Below are 19,858 nucleotides of genomic sequence, written 5' to 3' on the forward strand. Positions count from 1 at the left end.
TCGATTATTTTGCATTGTGGGCATTGAACCTGTTCCAACCAATCGAGTTTCCGGCTAAAACCAGAGTGCATCCCCCTCGTTTCAGAGCCATTATTCTGCATTCGTAATTAGAAGTTGGCGGCAATGGCAGTTTATCAGGCAGGCAAAAGTTTGCGCTGGCGAAATTGTTATTTGAAACATGGAAATTAAATGATTGTTAACTTGTGCGTGCCGTTCGCTGGCATTTTATGCTCTCTTAAATTTTACATTAGTGCCACCCGAAACTTTTTTACGCTCCCCCGACCCCGAAGTGGGTGGCCGAGTGGTGGCGAAATGCCGGAGTGGGTGGCAGTCGCGGTGGCCTTGCGGGTGGGCGAAACTTCATGTTGCAGTTGCACACTGCAGCAGTTGCCTGAGTGAAATTGAATCAAAGTGTTTGTGTTGCGTCTCGTGAGCAAACAGGCCACAGAGATTGAGCGTCTCTAATGACACGGCCACGCCCACGCGCAATAACCGTGGGAGGCGTTGGGTGTGGTTGTTGTCTGTGTTTTGGTGTGTTTGTGTGTCTGTGTGTGTGTAACTGGCTCTGGCTTTTGTTATTGCCTCGGTGTGTTAACAGTTTTACAAGCATGTCGCAAACAGCTTCTTACAAGCGAGTCAAGTGGAGTCGCGTTAACTTGGGGTTCTGTTTTGATTTTCATCGCAGGGGGTTCCCCCTGCCAGTGGCGGGTGTCTTCTTCAAAAGGGGGTTTACAAGTCAAGAGGTCCTTGAGCCATGTTGCTTTTATTTACATTTAATGTTGGCTAAAGGGGTTAATGAAAGCAAATGAAAGTGTATTTGCAAAAAATAAATATTTCCAAGGAAGGCAATTAGAAAAGTAAACTGAACAGGTGACGGAATATAAAATATGTAATTTAGCTTTGAGATTTTTTGATTGCATTAGTATTTACTTTTGCTGGCTAACTTTTGCTTAGGTTTATTTGTTGACTTAGTCTGTGTGACCACCATAATTCCTAGGTAAATAGTAAACAGTACATTTTACCCCTTGGTGTACGCCACTGGTGGAAAAACCCACTACCCTTCCCCCAAAACTCTGGTTTCGGGGCGTTAAATTTACAATGTAATTACAGCAGAAAAGCTGCACATGCATAAATGATTTCGTAAACGAGCTGCAAACGATGTTGTCAATTAAAGCAAACGGGGATCAATGCATTGTTTATACAAGAGGGGCAATGTGGAGACTGGATAAGTGTGGTGTTCCAGGCAACTATTTGCTCGGAGTTCCCTTTTAGCCGAGTCTCACTGTGTTATCCACTTAATAGGCCCCTTTGTGCGGAGCATTACAGCAAATGCGAAACAATTGCCACATCGACACTCGATGGCGCTCATTTGCGGTCTTCCTCCGACTCGCTCGCCACTTTTCCTTCGTTCCGCTTATTGCCATCAATTATTTATACATACAATTATTCTTCTACCTTCGCTGCTGGGAACTCGTGTCCTGTTGCCTGCTGCCAATGATCCTTAATCGGGCCGAAGAGCAGAGTGCAATTGCCAGCTGTTTGTTTGGCCTTTTTTCCGCAGTTCAACGAATGGCTCTCTTGGCCTGGCCCAATTAAATGTGACTGGTTGACTTGCTGGAAGCCAACTGCTAGCTGCACCTTACAGTTGCCTCATAAATCAAACCTGATTAATCGGGGTCAAAAAACATTGCCCCACACGAAATTGGGGTCGTTTATTAGTTATCGAATTCTCGGTATACCAGCGACCATTCATTTAATTGTCAATTTTGTGAAGCAATCATTTGAAGCAGCTGTGTTAAATAATATATCGCATTACGTATACGCCATGTGTCATTTGTCTTAAAATACCTCTTCCTAAAGACTCGCATCCTGTTTGCTCTCTGCCTTTGGCCATTCAATTTTAATCAGCTGCAAAATCAGCTTTAATGTATCAACATGTGTGCATGTTGTTTCTGCGCACTTTTGTCGCCTCAAGAGAGTCAAACACACACTCGCACGCAATCTGAAAATTTTCACCTTTTTGAAGGTTGTTTTTCTCGCTGGCGGTTGCCACGTGTTTTCCTCACTTGTTTTTATGGCTTTTCCCAATGTTCTTTTTGTTTCTTTGTATGGGGTATTTTGGGAGACTGCAGGGATATCGTTTTTACGGTGAGACACAAAACTTTAGTAGAATACTTAATATAAGGATATTACAAAATATTGAATTGCCTTTTAGTTTGGCAAAAAAAATATTGATGAAACTATATTTACAGGTAAAAAAACGTATGCAAAAGTATATGTATACCTTAAAAACCAAGTACTCTCATAGTCTGATATCAATATCCTCAAATTCTCCTTTCTTTTCTGTTTTTATGGGTTTTCTTTCTGGTCTCTTTGTTGCATTTGGCTTAATTGGAAATGAACTTAATTTTGTCGGTTCATTTGAATTTTGAGATTCCGAATCAAGCAGCGCTGCCGACACACGTCAAAATAGCTACTTAACTGGAATTTAAAAATATTTTATTTTACAAAACTGCAAGAAGGCTCTTGATGAGATTCGGTGGTGCCGTGGACAGAAAAACCAAAAGCAAAGCAAGAGGATCTCAAATTTTTCTTTTGCGCACTCTTCGTGTGCTAATTGGACTTTGTCTAGTGCAGACGTACAACTACAAATACTCATCTGTAGACGGTCACCATTCACTCCGCGCGCTGCCGCGCAAGAGGGGTAATGGATGGAAATCTTCATTCTAACTCTCAACCTAGCGGTAAGCAGTTTGATTATAAAAAAATGTTCCAAATAGCTGGTAAAACACCTTCGGAGATAAGGGAAGAGATCATCAGTTTACAACGCCCACTGTGCTCAAAATCTGCGAGCACTAGTACTATAACCTCAATGCTGGCTACAGCATCAGATGCGGAAATCAGCAGTGTTTGCTCTTCCGCGAGTATGGATAAAACTAATGTTTATTACTCCCAACGCTCATCTGGTAATTCATCCCCATTACCCAGAGGTGGGGCTGCAATTGTCTCTCCAACTCTTGGTGATAATTCAAAAATTTCTTCAACTCCGTTTTCTGATGCTGCTACCAAGTTGAAGCTAAGCCAAAGCCATCTGTCGTACAAGAGGAAGAAGCAACTTTCATATACTCCTTACCCTAAGAAGGTGCACAAAGAAAAGTTATCTGGATCACCCTCAGCATCAACCAGCAAGGCAAGCTCTAGTAATAGGTTTGCCTTACTAGACATGGAGGTGGACCTAGACAGTGACAGACCTGTTGAGGAAAGAAGTAATCTTTCCTTGGCAGATGCCCAAACAGATTTAAATGATGATATGGAAACAATTGTCTCAGATAATGAATTTGAACAAAATAATTCTAATGGCAAGAATAATCCCAACAATAATTTAAAACCACCACAAATTGTTCTAAGTTTTGTCAACCTTAACGATCTATTTGATGTTATTTCGGGGATCACTAGTCTAGATAACGTTATCGTTAAAGTAAATCAGGGATCTACAGCAAGAATATTTTCCAAGGACTCTAAAACTTATAGAGACATTGTTGATCATTTTGATGAAATGGAAATTGAATTCCATACGTACCAAATGAAGGAAGATAAACCACACAGAATAGTAGTTAAAGGGCTTCATCATAGCACATTAACTAGCGAAATTGTTGCCAATTTTAAAACCTTAGGTTTTGAAGCTCTTCAGGTGCATAACCCAAGATCTAGGTCTGACCCAGATGAGAAACTCAACATATTTTTTATCAATATTAAGCCATGTGCTAAAATTAATGCCATATATGATATAGTAACTCTTTGCCGCCAACGAGTGCGAATAGAAAGGATGCGTAAAAGATCTGAAATAGCTCAATGTATTCGTTGCCAAGAATTTGGACATACAGCGAAGTACTGCCGCCGGCATCCTAATTGTGCTCGCTGTGGAGAAGATCACCATACAAAGCAATGTGTTCGTCCCCAAGATCAACCGCCTACATGTATGCACTGTAGAGGGAATCATACAGCAAGCTACAAGGGTTGCCAATCTTATCAAGAATACCTTAGGCGATCGATGAGTTCAAAAAAACAATCAACGCGACAACATCCACAACAAAAACGTCAGCAACAACAGCCAATCCGAGAGCAGCAATCTCAGCAAATGCCTAACTCTTCTGCCAGCAATAATATAGGCTTATCTTATGCCTCTATTGTAAGAAATGGAATTGGTCATGCCCAGCGCCGTCTACATGATCTCCAAGCGCAGCCGCAAGTACAAAATTCGAAGAATACTCAACAACAACAATATGTGCTTGACGTTCAGTCTATATTGGAGCAACAGCAACAGCAATTTATGAAATGGCAACAACAACTTCAGCAACAGCAGCAGCAGCAATTCTTTTTGTGGTTACAACAACAGCAGCAGGAACAACAAAAGCAAAACAAACAGAACAGCCTTCGACTTGAAAGACTTGAAAATATGGTTTTCGAAATGGCCAATTCTATTAAGCAGTGGACTGGGGGCAAATCAGTGCTTCACAACAACGTTTCAGCCTCAAAATGAATACACTCAAAATCCTTATCTGGAATGTCAATGGCATTTCAGGTAAAGCCAGAGAAGTGGAATTCTTTGCGCACAACAACAACATTGATATTATACTTTTAAGTGAAATTAGGCTCAATCGAGGTGAAGTTGTCAAAATTTTCGGATATTCCTTCTATCCAGCATATAAACCTTCACGACATAATCAAGGAATGGGTGGGGCGGCGGTATTGGTAAGAAGCTCTCTCAGTCATTTCCCACAACGTATTATAGAAACGAAAAGCATTCAATTGTCTTCCATTAAAGTTGCGACCGGCTTAGGACTCGTGGATGTAAGCGCAATATACTGTCCTCCAGGCCAAAGAATTGTAGAAAGACATTTCACTGATATACTCTCTTCTTGTGGTCAGAGGTACATAGTTGGTGGTGACTGGAATGCTAGACATTGGATGTGGGGTGACACCTACAATTCACCCAGAGGCCGTGAGCTGGTTGAATCGATTTCAGCCAGAGGGTCCAAAATACTTGCCACTGGTTCACCAACGAGATACCCATATGTTCCTAGCCACACTGCTACTTGCATCGATTTTGCTTTATACCACGGAATTATGGATTCTCAAATCAATATCTGCCAAAACTGGGACTTGGAGTCTGATCACATTGCCCTTATTGTTAATCTACTAACAAATGGTTCCAATATCACCCGAAGCCCTCGGTTAATAACAAGTCGGACTGATCTCACTTCTTTCAAACAAATTCTTGATAACTCCTTTCAACTAAATTCTGCTCTGGACTCACGACAAGACATTGAGAATGCAGTTGACACTCTAACTAATAATATTTATATGGCTGCTTCTGCTTCGACGCCTTTGGAACCGGATTATCGTCCTATCAATTATGGTGTTGTTCTCACAAGGGAAGCCAAGGCGCTAATTGTAACAAAAAGGCGCCTTCGAAGAAGAGCAATTCGTTCTCAAGATCCTGAAGACCGTATTTTGTGGTACAGAGCTGCAATGCAACTTCGAACCCTTTTAAGGAGACTTCGAAGCGATTTTTTTGAGCATAAATTGTCTTCCATGGACTACACGGTGGATGCAAATTATTCACTGTGGAAATGTACAAAATCGCTTAAGCGCCAGCCCCTTAGACAGGTTCCTGTTCGGTGTCCCAGTGGTGAGCTCGCAAAAAATGAAGTGGAGCAGGCCAATGCTTTCGGTCTACATCTAGAAGAACGCTTCACTCCGTATAGCTTTGCATCGACAGTTCAGGTTAGCGAGACCCATCAAACTCTGGAGACGCCTCTGCAGATGTCGTTGCCAATAAAGCCTATAAGGATTGAAGAAATATCTGAAGTTATCCAGTCCTTACCGAAAAATAAGGCTCCAGGAATTGATAGAATTTGCAACGTAACGTTGAAGGCCTTGCCCATAAAAGCGATTCTATTTATAGCTTTAATATTTAATGCTATTATTAGGACTCAAGTGTTCCCAAAGCAATGGAAATTAGCAGCAATTCAGATGATCCACAAGCCAGGTAAGCCAGAGGCTGATCCTGAGTCTTACCGTCCGATAAGCCTCTTATCGTCCCTGTCCAAGTTGTGGGAGAGACTCATTGCCAATCGAATAGCAGTTATCATGAATCGAGACAATATCTTGCCAGACCACCAATTTGGTTTTCGAAGAGGACACGGCACTGTGGAACAAGTGCATAGATTGGTGAAACATATTTTGCAGGCCTTTGATGACAAAGAGTATTCCAACGCAGTTTTCATTGATATGCAGCAAGCCTTCGATAAGGTGTGGCATGTTGGACTTTTGCTTAAAATCAAAAACCTCCTACCTGCCCCCTACTATGGTCTTCTGAGATCCTACCTAGAAGAACGGGAGTTCAAGGTCAGAGTTAGGGACAGATACTCTGATAACTATAGAATGAGAGCAGGAGTACCTCAGGGCAGTGTGCTTGGGCCGCTGCTTTACTCTTTATATACAGTGGATATACCAAGCCCAAACAGACATCACATGATAGATCCTTCCAAAGCTTTGATTGCTACATATGCAGATGACATTGCAGTCATCTACAATTCCAGATGTCGGAGGGAAGCAGCAAATGGAATACAAGAATACCTTAAGGATCTTTCTGCTTGGTGTAAACGTTGGAATATGAGAATCAATCCGCAAAAAACTACGAACCCCTGCTTTACACTGAAGAGACTTGTATCTAACACCCCTGAAATCCAGCTAGAGGGAGTCAGTTTGGAACAGCCGTCGCAAGCAAAATATCTTGGTATCACACTGGATAAGCGCCTTACGTTCGGACCACATCTGAAAGCAACAGTCAAAAAATGTAACCAAAGGATTCAGCAACTGCGTTGGCTTACACACAGAAGGAGCACTTTGCCGCTGAGATGCAAGAGGGCAGTATATGCATTCTGTATCCTGCCAATCTGGCTTTATGGTATTCAAATTTGGGGGATCGCAGCCAAATCGAACTACAAATGGTTACAAGTGTTGCAGAATCGGTTTCTACGTACCATTACTGACTGTCCCTGGTATGTGCGTGGCACGACACTTCACAGAGACCTAAATCTACACACTGTGGAAGAACAGATTGGGAGACACACAAGCCGATACCGAGATAGATTAGAAAGACACCGCAGCTTACTGGCTAGGAATCTACTCCCAGCGAGACCTTTGAGGCGTCTCAAAAGGCAAGGCTTTTCCAAGACGATAAGGAATCAATAAGAAAATACTATATATAATCCTCTTCTTAATGCTGAGGTTTGGTTTACTTTTCTCATTGGTGACACCTGTGTTGTTAGGTATTTTAATTGGCTGTACAGATTCTGCACTAAATAAATAAATAAAGAAAAAAAAAAAAAAAAAAAATTTGAATTTTGAACTTTGATGCACACATGTGTTGGGCATTAGTCTGTTTACTTTGGAAGTCGAACCCTCTCTCGATGTGGGTAAAAAGAAAACAAAAGAAGCGAGGAGCCTACCCACACGGCTTCTTCCTGAAATGGTTCCTGAAAAATTAATAGAAACAATTTTGACTAACAAATTCCTGTGATTGTTTTTAGCTTTTCCGGCCGGAATATAGGAACAGCTTGCGGAACCAACAAGACGAAAAATAGAATTCTCAACTTTAGAGGAGGCCGGTTTGCCCTGCATGGTGATTCATAAACCAATTTTGAAAAGGAATCTGAGACTTTTTGTTTTGCTCATACAATTTGCTCCTGCATTTCATTTTGCGATCTGGCATCTAATGATATGGAAATAATTATTGATTGTGTTGCCCGCGCACACACACACATCCACACCCACTGAGTTCAGTGTTTTGCACAAATATATGGGTATATATATTGGATATGTATAATGTATTATATTCTCCATTGGAGCTTAATAGATGTTGGCGCCTTCGTGCGTACATTTCAGTTATCCTTAAACTTTTCCTCCCCCTCTGCCGGCACATATGTGTGAGTTTGGGTTGGAAAAAGCAAAGTCCTGAGAACGGAAAACAAGGCAAAAGCTGTTCGTTTGGATGAATATATATGGCAAGCCATTTGCAAATAAATTGAATGCTCGATTTCAATAATTTTGCATACTTTCTGGCGCAGACAAAGTTGTTTCTAATCCATTTCGACGGGCGGTCGAGGGAAAGATGGAAGCTCTTGCTTATTACACATCTAGTTGAGTGTGAAAATTCCCCCATGTGAATGGGGGTTGTCTAAAAATATTCCGAGACGCACATCTGTAAAATGCGCAAAATCATGATTAAAAAACTTTTCCTGCCTTGAAGCAATTAAAGTTTGTTCTTCGGGCCATCAAACCGATTGCATAACTATTGTTCCCCAGCTCTAAGGTCACCGTCTAGACGGGATTTCACTACACATTCAGTTGGTTCTGCTGTATTCCCCTACACATTTAATGATATTGACAAGCGACTCGAAAGGAGTGGCCTTGGCGTAAGATTTTCCACGCCATCCTTTCAGAAAACAAATCAATTGGGGCACTCACACATATATCTAGTGAGCACACATTTATAAAGTGGGCGAGTTGGAAGTGCACAGTTTTCACTGAATCGTAACGAAATCAACCAAACGAACGAATGAATGAATGTATGAATGGATGCCCGGCTGAATGCAGGCTCAAATATACTGCACATGATTGTAATATTGTACATTTTATTCGTTATTTTATTTACATAAATTTCCCCCGGGAAATTGCACAAACACATGGACACACGGCTGCATGAATTTACTCGCACACAATGCAGATTCTAGAAAGGCAGGCCTATGAACTCGACATCGTCCCATGTCCTTCATCAATACCAATGTGTGCGGGCTCAAGGACGAAATGAAATTGCCATGGGCTTTGCGGCCATCCGAACTACTATTTAAGAACATATGAACACAGCACGAAATGTGTTTCCAAAATCAGACAAATAACATTTTAAAGTGGCAAAGAGATAAAGATAAAATGATCAATTGTTAAATCGTTAAATATTTAGCTACAAAGAGATGATTTCATATTGTTTATGAATAGAAAGGATTAATGTAGGCACTTCAAAATACGTTTAAATTTGGCGTTGTTAACTAAGTAAACTTCTTTCAGCCTTTATTCATTTGTAGATATTTGTTGTGTTGAATAATTTGTTTCTCTGTAAATTGATACTCCTTCAGGGAACCCACAGCCAGGCCAGAACTTTTAATTTGTAGAGTAACCAGACTTTAGATAAGTGTCTGGAGCTTGCATCTTTCCCTTTAGACTGTCAGCAAAATGCGCATACGGTTTTCTCGAAACCTCGTTTCACTTTTTGTTTTTATTTGGGCAAATAATTGCCGAGGCACATGAGATGTTTGTTATTTACAGTATCTGCGTGTGAGCGAAACTTACCTCAGGGAAAACCGAAAATACTTTTGGCCCTCTGTTTTTGCGCACACCCAAAAAATGAATGCTGGCCATGTAGCGTAGATGCAATTAGGGTTAGTTTTCCAGCAGTGACGGGGCTGAAGAATGAAAAGCTCAATGGTTAGATGGTGGGTTAAATTCCGTAGGAAAACGTTTTCTCTGGCAGCGGCTTCCGTTTTGTGCCGCACGCTTCAAGTGGCAACAAGTGCCACTTGCACTTTGACTGACGCGCCAGCTTCTTGGCCGGCTGCTTGGTTGGGTTTGGGTTAGAGTGTAGGTGTAGGGGCAGGTTAGGGTTCGGGTTCGAGCCAGGTCTTTGCTTTTGGCCCGGCCCCGCTTGCCAACTGCTAAAAAGTGCGCAAAATTAAGTGCCTGGCTGCTGTCTAAAAGGTGCTTCAGCCACTCGAGTGCGCGAGGAGCTGGAGGAACTGCGCTCATATTTAGCGGCTTTAGACATTTGCAGACTCTGAAAGGCAAACGAGCCAAGCTGTTTTCCCAGCTCGATGGCCCTCAGCTCGACTGCACCCTTTGGACGATGGTCGGAATGTGGCATAAATTTGTTTACGACCACACACTTTCTGTTGACAAGGTTTCAGGACTATTCGTTAGGGCTTAAGCATAAATTAAAAGAACCATTTGCCTGATGTTAAAGAAGAACAAAGGAATATTTCAAACAGTTCTTATTGCACACAATAATGTACACAATGACAATACTATGTAAAAGTTGAAAATGTATAATAAGTATAAAATGTTTCTTTTCATAAAAATAACAACATTAAATTAAATGATTTAAAGAACGGATCCTTTTTATGTTTTCTTGAACTAAAATTAAATACTGAAAATTATGGAATAATAAGATACAATTTAAAGAATATTTTGAGAGGTTTTCGAATTATAAATACATTTTTTTCGTAGTTTAATGACAAATACTAGTGAGTTCAGCCCATCGTGCAGTTTAGTTGAATAGGGACGAGGAGCCAGCGATCCTGTTTGGCTAGGAAATTGAATTTTAGGGCAGCGTTTTTCCGTCCGCAGGGGTCGCCAGCCAGAGTTGCCAGGTGATTAATTGCGTGCAGGGGACAGCTGCTGCAGCGTTTCGGCGGAAGTCGGGGAAGCCCCGAAGGGGGCGCCCGGGGAAAAGCTGACAAGCACGTGCCTCGCTCTGAAAAATCATTTTTCCTCGTGTTTTTGAGCAGATTTATATATTTCCCCCTCTGGCAATTACAACCAACAAGACAAACAAGGTGTGGAGTACACAAACTATAAAATCTACAATAGGCCATCAAATTGTCTAAAAATATATCTAAATTTTGCATCGCCCGTTCAATATAAATCTGTATGTGTTATATCAATAAAAGGGAGGTCAAAAATACGTAGTTAAACTGCACCGCCAACGTGACACTAAATTTTGTTTCAGGACGAAGTAAGAATTCTCTGAAAATGATTTTGTATCACTCAAATTTATTGAATTAATAATAAACGTTGATTATTATTATAAATGTATTTAAAATTGACAATCGATTTCAATCGCATTTAAAAGCAACATAAATGTTTAGGTATCATAAAATGAAAACAACATTTTAGCGATAAAGGTTAGTATTCTTAAAAATACTTTATTTAATAGTTCATTTCACTTAATTTAATCTGAGAGTGAATAAAAATGGCTTTGACTATTTGATCAATTAACAAAATAACTTTGTATTCTTTTAGTAAACCGACGAACCTGCGGAACCTAGCTGAAGGCATCGCAATTATAAAAACATTTTGAAATAAATGGCTGGTTTGGCCGTTCGCTGATGTTGTCTGTTGTTGCCGGCCTGCGCTTGTTTTGCGGCAACACAATGGCCATGCGGTTCCTGCCGCCTCCTGATGCCTCCTGATGCCTCCCGATGTCACATCCTTCGATGTTTTTCCAGCTCCTGTTGTAGTGGCACCTGTGTCCGGGTGTGCAGCTCGCTTTCGGGCTGTTGTCGATTTCGGTATTCCGCCTTTTTTATTTGCGCGGCATTCGTTTAAGGTGGCAAAGCCAACCGAAAATGTTCAGCACTCTGATTTATAGTCAATTTGTCTTAAATTATGCATGTGGCAGGTAGCTGAGGGGCCCAGATAATGGCTGAGAGACGCTGCACTAGGCACTAGGATCTTGGCATTCTCTCGAGCATTTATCATATTTTATCACTGCCTAAATGCGTGCCATAAATAATTCGTTCAGTTCTTTTTCACAACTGATTTAATAGACTGAAGAGCAGTTACCTGTAACGCGGACTGCCTGCCGCATAAATTTAAGCCAAAGCCGCACGCTTGGCCCGAAAAACCCGCTAATAATTTGTCAAATGCCGAGGGTGTGGGTTGTGGGTCGGAATTTATCGAGGCGCTTATGGAACCCGTGCATTTTGTCTCATTTTATGGAAAAGCGCCACCCCCTTAAACCGAACGATTATCCTGTTTCCGGAATCGGGCTGAGTGCGACAGTCGTTCGCTCAATTAAATTGCAATTGCAACACGGCATGGTCATTCGGGGGATAAAAGAGGGGCAAGGGAAGGGGGAGTGGCAGATCTGGGGGCCTATGTGACCGTTAATTGGTTGCGGGTACTTTCGTTAAGCATCCTTACCTCAGAATACTGCCACCTGTACTGCAACAATTTATTCATTCGGTCCTCCCATACAGTCGCATTTGGGCCGAGGTTCCGCCGACCACTAATTACAATCTCATTGCCAAAGAGCAGAAACTAATTAGCCTGTTTATCGAGTTCGTGTGGCAGCCATCGAAGTTACTCAATATTAATTTTCAGGCTTATCCCTTGGCCCTTCACTGCTTCTATCTCTCACTCTGATTGCCAATTATTGAATTGTTTTCCTAGCCCGAAATTCTAGCCTCATTTACCGCACATGCTGGCCATTCAGAGGGAGAGCTCAAGTGTGCCATGAAATAATTAAAACTTTAGGGCCGCCAAAAAATAAAGCGAAGGAGCAGAGAAAAGATATAAAAATTAGTACAAGCTGACTCGCAGTTTCTCCGCCTGATGAGTCTCCGCAAATTGAATGATGAACGTTAAACAAAGAAAATTGTTGAGTATTTTGAAAGAAACTGAAGGAAAGCCGATTCTTTTGTGAGGTACTTGTGGTTACGTTTTAATGGAAAACAACATTCTTGGGAAACGAAATGGTAATTGGTAAGTTTATCACTTGTTTTCCAATTCAATTGCATTAGAGCCACTGCCACTAATTACATTTAAACGAATTTAGCGGATTAAATATTATTCTTCTGCTATCTGAATGTGAATTGTTTTTTAAAAAAATGATCCAATTATCTAACTTAGCTTGGGGTTTTGTGAAATATTCTGACCAAAAAAAATAGAACCAAAAATAACATAGCATTGCTTTGTTTGACAATTATTTTCTAAAAATTAAACAAATAAATCATGCAAGCGATGCTAATGACATTGAATGGATTTTATTGATATTAACACATTATATGCATTATTTATGGGAATAGTTTTATTGCAGCTAAGTTTTTCTTGTTGAAACACTAAAATTACACGGGAATTGAGAGTCTTTTCTGGCCAACTCAATAAATCTGCGGCTCCGAGCTCCCCGTATCCACTTGGTGTGGAAATTTAAGCGTAACCCAAAAACCGTCACCACAAACACTTACACACTCTCCTCGGTTTGGCTTGGTTTGGTTTGGTTTCGTTTGGTTTGGTTTCGGTCGGTTCGGTAATGGCCGCAGCAGGTTGGGCGATAATGGGGAGGTGTGCTTTTGCGCATTCTTTCGGTTATGGTCTTCTACGCGCTGTTTTGCTGTTTTTTTCTGTTTTTCTTTTGACCAGCTATTTTACCAATGTGCTGAAAATCAAGCGGTCGAGTCGTAAACATTTTTTTAATTCATTCTCATCCAACACTTGGAAAGAACCCAAGAATGTTGGCCATCAACCACAAACACACACACACCTCCAAACTCTCACCTATACTTAGTGGAGAAAGGCCATTAAACAGCTGAAGGAGCAACCTATACACTTAGGAAAAAATACACCATTTTTTTGATTACTTTTTTTAATATTTATTGCTCATATTTAAAATAATTTAATTTGTACTATTTTAATATCAATAAAGTTGTTTAAACCCAAACTATTATAACATCGATAAACAATAAAAGGTTCGTAAGTGTTGAATGATAAAGAAAAGTCTGGAACTTATTTATGCAAAGTCATAGTCACATTTCCATTTGAGAGACTAAGATCTTTAGAAATTCCAGCACAATTTACAACTTATTAAGCACTTAAGTAGACTTGCCATATAATATGTGAATATGCAAACAAAAGAGCAATTTTTCATGTGCAGAAAAGGAGCAGCCGGCGGAGTTGGGGCCTTGGAGCTAAGCAGCTGTAGTCTGGCTTGGCTGGCGTGTTGAGTGTTTGCGTTTTTCAAATTGTGTGAATTTATTTTTTTCCTGCCTTTGTTTTTATGGCGCCTGAAATTATGCTTATTTCGCCATTTCTGCTTGGCTCTTAAAGAAATTAAAAAAAGAAGCAGTAGCAGTAGCAGTAGCAGCAGCTCGAAAGCCCCTAGTGAAAGTGAGAAACGAGAAAACCACGAGGTACCAAGGACCTTGAGTGTTTCTTTGTGTGTGCGTGCGTGTGTGTGTGTGTGTGTGTGCTTCCTTTGGATGTATATTAGTGTGTGTGCCTTTCGCTTTGGCGCCTTTGCCGCACTTTTGTTTTTGTTGGCGATGCCACGAGCCCTTAGCGAAAACAAAACCCAAAGCGCTGTGTTGTCTAAAATACTCGCTTGTCCTCGCTAAATAAAAAACAGGATGGGAGCTCCCATGCCAATAGGAATTAAATGGCCAGGCCCCGAAATTGCCCTTTAAATTTGGCCCCCATTTGGCCAGATATCCAGCTGATATTTAATTCAGTATTTATCCTAGATGCTTTGATTTCTCTGGCCACATTTTGATTACTTCGACAGCAACTGGCAGGACTGTATATTCTTTTTTGCTATTTTTTATGTTTGACAGCCAACTGTGGTCCTGCCTGACACTTCGACAGACAGTCGAACATTCGGCCGGAGGAGAGAGCTGAGGCCATTTTCAAATTGACAAGAACAGGAAGAGCCTGGGGTGAAAGGAGCGAACTCACGCCAGTGCGGGAATATCAAAAACTCATTACAATCACTTCTGACGTAAATGCGGCCCCAAAAATAGACCTAATGGCCCACAAGGATGGCCGGCACATAAAATAATGCCCTGGGCAGAATAAGAAAATGCCGTCGTCTAGAGCAGGATGATTGGGTCAGGAAGGCAACATTAATTAATGCTCACCTATTCACATTTCGGCGTCGATTCTTAATTAAAACTTCAATGAGTATCAAAAGCTAGAAAAAACATTTGAATGTATATATTGGCAAAACGCTCGAAGAGATTTTCCGCCAATCTTGATGTATTTAATATGCCTGGCAGATATCTACAAAATATATAAACGAATGTGTATCCATAAATTGTTTTCTCCCGTCTCATTTGTCTAGGCAATTTGTGTCTATAAAGCGCACAATAAAAATCGACATTAAAAGGCTGCCATTCAAATAAATATGGCCTTGTGCTAAACGAATCGTTAACAAAAACTGGAAGCAAAAAATTGGAAAGCAGAAAAGCACGAAAAAAAAACCAGGGGAGAACAAAATGAAAAGCGAAACACTTTTTCAAAATAATTTCACACAATTAAAGTGAAAAGCCATACGCAGACGTCTATTGTCGTGAACAATGGCCAAGAAGAGATGAGGGTTGGTTGAAGGAGAGTCGGGCGATTTATTTGTTGAGTGCAAATTATATTTGAAATTCACACACATACATAGCTCTGTATAAAAATGTTCTGAACAAATTGGTGCACCAGAAACGTTTACACAAACGAATCGAGCGGAATTCGTTACAGGCACTCTTAATTTGTTTTATATTTTTTCCCGTTGAGAACTCCCATCCAATTTAAGTACGTTTTGGGAGGCTTCCAGGAAGATCAAATTTTTAATAACTGTCTCTAAGAGCATAAAACGCGCACTGTTTGAGCCTTGCTTTTCGCCCGAAAAGTTGTCCTAACAATGCGAGATACCATAAAAATGCTGGCTAAGTAAGTTCCGCTGATATGGCCAACTTCATTTGTATTTCCTTCGCTCCAAGTACTTCCGCCGGTTGGTTGCCAGGCTCAAACGAGTGGCTCGCAGTCAAGACGAAACTGCCAGTTGGCCAAGAGTCTGCGGCAACAGGGGGCAAGGATATTTACATTTGTACGGAGGAAAGCCTGGGCAGACGTATAGTTTATGGGCAGCTGGCTAAGCCCGGCTGGCTTATTTATGGGGTCCGGGGTACGTGTTTTATAGTATTTTATTTGTCCCTGCATATTTCATAAATTACGTGGTAATCTGCGTGTAATTGCCCTCCCGCCCGATAGCAATGCGTAATTACGCTCATTGTTTAAACAATCAGGCTGGGCTGGTACTCGTCATAACTCTTCTTCGATTGGCTTGGATGGATCACCTTGGGCCATCGCAAACACTCATAATTGTAGGCCATATCGGGCTCGGAATTGGACCACTCTTAACCTCCTGGATCACAACTCTTTCCAGCACATATTCTGGGGAATAAATTGCGCTGTTGACCTTCGGTTGGTTGGCAAAAGTTCTGCCTTTGACTCAATTGAATCTCACAAAGGGGAACAGACAACAACTGCTTCGGCATATTTATAGGCATTATTTCTGTACTCAAGGATTTCCAGTCAACGATTTTGGCTCGTTAGTGAACTTGGTTCGCCGTGGCCGCTGTTGTCCTGTTGGCCGCAGATTTATGCCGCTGCCAAAACTTTTTTAACAACATCCGAAATTTACGATTTTCGGAACACGCACACTGAGCCGAGTTCATTTTGGCCGGGGCGGAGGAAACGGTTAACTAGTCTGTCTGGCCTTTGAATTTCTACGTCTTTGGAGCGTTGTTTGTCCTGCCTTGGATCTGTTTTGATTTAGTAATGGCTGGCGGACATTTAATTAGTGTCGCCAGAAAGTCTGCGAACAAGATCCCGATAAATAAGCCGACTATTAGATGACAGACATCCACTATTGTTTGAACTCTATCTTTATAATGAGCTCGGCCACCTTTTACCGACGGTGAAGTCATCAACCGGTCCGCTTTCGTTGGGCATATTTCACTTTGCCGGGCTACTGGACAAAATTTGAATATGTAAAGCGCATCTCGAGTGAATTCGAAACGAGAATCGCTGGCCAAACAAAAGTTGACATTTGCTTACATCGTTTCTGGTGCTGACAATCATGTTAATGAGGCTGTCGCTGTCAATTAGGAGCCAATCTCCGGGGAACCTGCGGTGTCACAAATCGCTTTATGTGGTGTCACAAAACGCAAAATGTGGTCTCACCGGGTTATCCATATTTATTCAGATATTCTATCAATTGCCATACATTTTTTAGGGTGGTTCAAATACATATAAAAATTGACACGTGCTGACGGTGTTTCCATATTTGAAGTGCGTATCTGTGTTTTACTTCTTGTATAAAGTATTTTAAAACGAAGTCGGGAAGATGTTTTACAAAACTAAAGCTAAACATTTTATAAAAATGTATCTTCCCATACAGAAACGAATATTTTATGCGTCAATTGTTTATTCGATTAATAAATTATAAATAAATAAATATTGAGCTAGAGTTGAATGTCAGGATGGGAGGATCTCGCTTATGTGCACAAGAGTCCAAGACCCAAGACCTTCTTGCAGAGCTTTGTCGTGGTCTCGGTGGATTCTCCCGAGTCGTGGTGGTGGTGTGGTGGGGGTGGTGGTGGTGGTGGTGGTGGAGGAGGTGGTGGTGGTGGGTAATAGGGGTATGGTGGATAGTAAGGAGCTGGGTAGTGTGGGTAATGACCGTGATGGTGGTGGTGTCCGTTGCCACCGTTGTTACCACTACCGTTTCCATTGCCGCTTCCATTGCCGTTTCCATTGCCGCTTCCATTGCCATTGCCGTTTCCATTGCCGCTTCCATTGCCGTTTCCATTGCCGCTTCCATTGCCGTTTCCATTGCCGTTTCCATTGCCGCTTCCATTGCCGTTTCCATTGCCGCCTCCATTGCCGTTTCCATTGCCGCCTCCATTGCCGTTTCCATTGCCGCCTCCATTGCCGCCTCCATTGCCGTTTCCATTACCGCCTCCATTGCCGTTTCCATTGCCGTTGCCTCCGTTTCCGTTGCCGTTTCCATTGGAACCGCCTCCGTTTCCATTGCCGTTTCCATCGGAACCGCCGCCGTGATGTCCGCCGTGAGGTGGGTACGGTGGAGGAGGATAGTATCCGGGGTAAGGGTAGGGTGGGTAGTAATGCGGGTACGGAGGATAGTAAGACGGATACTTGGTCGGGCTGGGGTAGTAAGGCTTCTTGTTGGTCCTGGGCTTCTTGGTGGTCTGGCTGGACTGGGGGAAGGTCACCACCAGGTTTCCACTGCTTCCTTCGCTGCCGAAGAGCTTGCGCCAGGTCGAGGGATCGGTCTCGCCGTCGTTCTCCTCGACGCTGTTCACCTCCTGGCTGTTCTCCAGCTCCGATTCGTGATCGACAACGTTCACCTGGGGAAGGGCCGCAGCCAGGGCTCCGAAGAGCGCCAGGCAGAGGCAGAGTACCAGTTTGGTGCTCATGGTGGGAATGGTGTTCACTCTGAACTGATTGACAGATGCCATCAGCTGCGCTTTTATACTTGTCCAATTCGCTAAAAGAAATGCGCTGGCTTATTGTAAGTTATTGCCAATAAACATTAACCCAGTTTGCTAAGATTTTCAAAAGATCTTTGGGGAAAAAGGTCTGGTTTTCTGCAAAAAAAAAAATGTCTAGTCACGGCTTCTGCTAAGTTTGCATCTAAATTTATTCAGCTATTAAAATCAGCTCAGAGCACGCCCAACAAGTTACTAGCTTTTATTTGCTGAGATCGGCGGCTCGGATAAATGGCTGGCATAACGGTTCACGCTTGGAAGATATTTAGCATTTTTATTACCAGAGAACCCAGGTTGTTCTAAAATGATTAAATCTCTCTATCACTGTCTGGCAGAAGGCGGAAAGAATCTACTTCAGAGGCTCCAATGAGTTCCACCGAATATTAAATAGATAGATCTTGAGACCACGTTTAGATAAGAAAAAATAGATTTGCAAAATAAGGAATTTGAGTATTAAAATATACAGGCTTTGTCAATATTAAAGTAATGTTCATTTAGATCTTTGCTGGAGTACTCTGAAAACTATATAAAGTAAAAAGTCAAATAGTCAATTAAGTTAAATAAACTTAAGCTAGAATTGAATGCTTTCCAAATAGAAAACATATTATGCTTAAAGTTGGTATACCATAGTTAGTATATATCACTTTTAGAAGCTTATTGACACTGGGGAACCTATTTTTGGCGTCGATATCGATCCTAATTAATAAGCATTCGACCAGCAAAAATTGATCTATTAATTACAATTTAGATAAGTCAATGGTGTGGGTTATAAAAGTTCGAGCGACCGCCAGTGCCTAGGTAGTCTTAAAAAACTCAGGAACTAATAAGGCCTCTTTTAATATTTCGCCATGATCGTCTATATGGTTGGTCTGGCTCTGTTGTTTCAGGCCAGTTCGATTGCAGGACAAGGCTACCAAGTATATGGATCATCTGGTGTTCAGGTCATATACCCATCATCGTCACAGGTTCAAGTGTTAGGCGGAAGACCTTTCTTTCGGCGCGGTCTATGGGAACTCGTTAGAAATCTCACGATCACAGCGAACTCAACCAGCCAGGATGTTCAAGTAGTTAGTCCCTTGGGAAACGGAAATATTGCACTCTCTGGTAACCAGAATACCGGTCCGGTGCGAACTTTCATACGAAACTTGTTTGGCCGTCAGCCCAACGTTCAATATGTGACTCTGAATGGCAGAGGCTTCAACGATCGGTACCAGGAGCCACAATACAATTCAATGCCACAATACAACACACAATACGACGAACAGTCCTTTGCCACTCCAGTGATTTTACCACGAGCACGTGTAAAGGTTGTGCGACAAGGTGTGCCTCGCAGGATTATGGTCCAGAATCTGAAGTCCAGTCGGTCACAGACGACCAATGTGGAGACGTACAGGATTCCCGTATTCGAAAACAACTGGCAATACCCCGATTATTTATCAGCGCGCTATCTTTAAGGCTTGGAAAGACAAATAAAATACTGTTTTGCAAAAATCGTCTAACAGTTGTATTTTTTAAAACATTTTACAGAATATCAAGTTTTTAGCACTAAAAAAAGCGAGACAAAGATTGTTTCCTTTCCAAGGAGACTCCTTTTCTTTCTTTCTTTCTTAAAATTGTCAGGAAATGTTCCTAAAAAGGCATTGGACTTATTTGTATAAATTAATATTAAAGTGCTAAATCGATTT

The 19,858-nt window shown here is 41.6% G+C and overlaps 2 protein-coding genes across 2 annotated transcripts; one reads left to right on the plus strand and one right to left on the minus strand.

The window, feature by feature from the left end:
* Window positions 1-17,159: 17,159 nt before the first annotated feature.
* Window positions 17,160-18,101, minus strand: LOC108095147 (formin-like protein 20). The gene is made up of 2 exons (XM_017196083.1): window positions 17,692-18,101; window positions 17,160-17,364 (listed from the first exon to the last, which is right to left on the minus strand). The coding sequence occupies exons 1-2, from the start codon at window positions 18,099-18,101 to the stop codon at window positions 17,160-17,162; spliced, it is 615 nt and encodes a 204-aa protein (XP_017051572.1).
* Window positions 18,102-19,021: 920 nt separating this feature from the next.
* On the plus strand, window positions 19,022-19,627 carry LOC108095108. The gene has a single exon (XM_017196046.1). The coding sequence runs from the start codon at window positions 19,022-19,024 to the stop codon at window positions 19,625-19,627; it is 606 nt and encodes a 201-aa protein (XP_017051535.1).
* The last annotated feature ends 231 nt before the right edge of the window (window positions 19,628-19,858 follow it).

Source organism: Drosophila ficusphila, unplaced genomic scaffold (assembly GCF_018152265.1).
Source record: "Drosophila ficusphila isolate 14025-0441.05 unplaced genomic scaffold, ASM1815226v1 contig_414, whole genome shotgun sequence".
NCBI classification, from domain to species: domain Eukaryota; kingdom Metazoa; phylum Arthropoda; class Insecta; order Diptera; family Drosophilidae; genus Drosophila; species Drosophila ficusphila.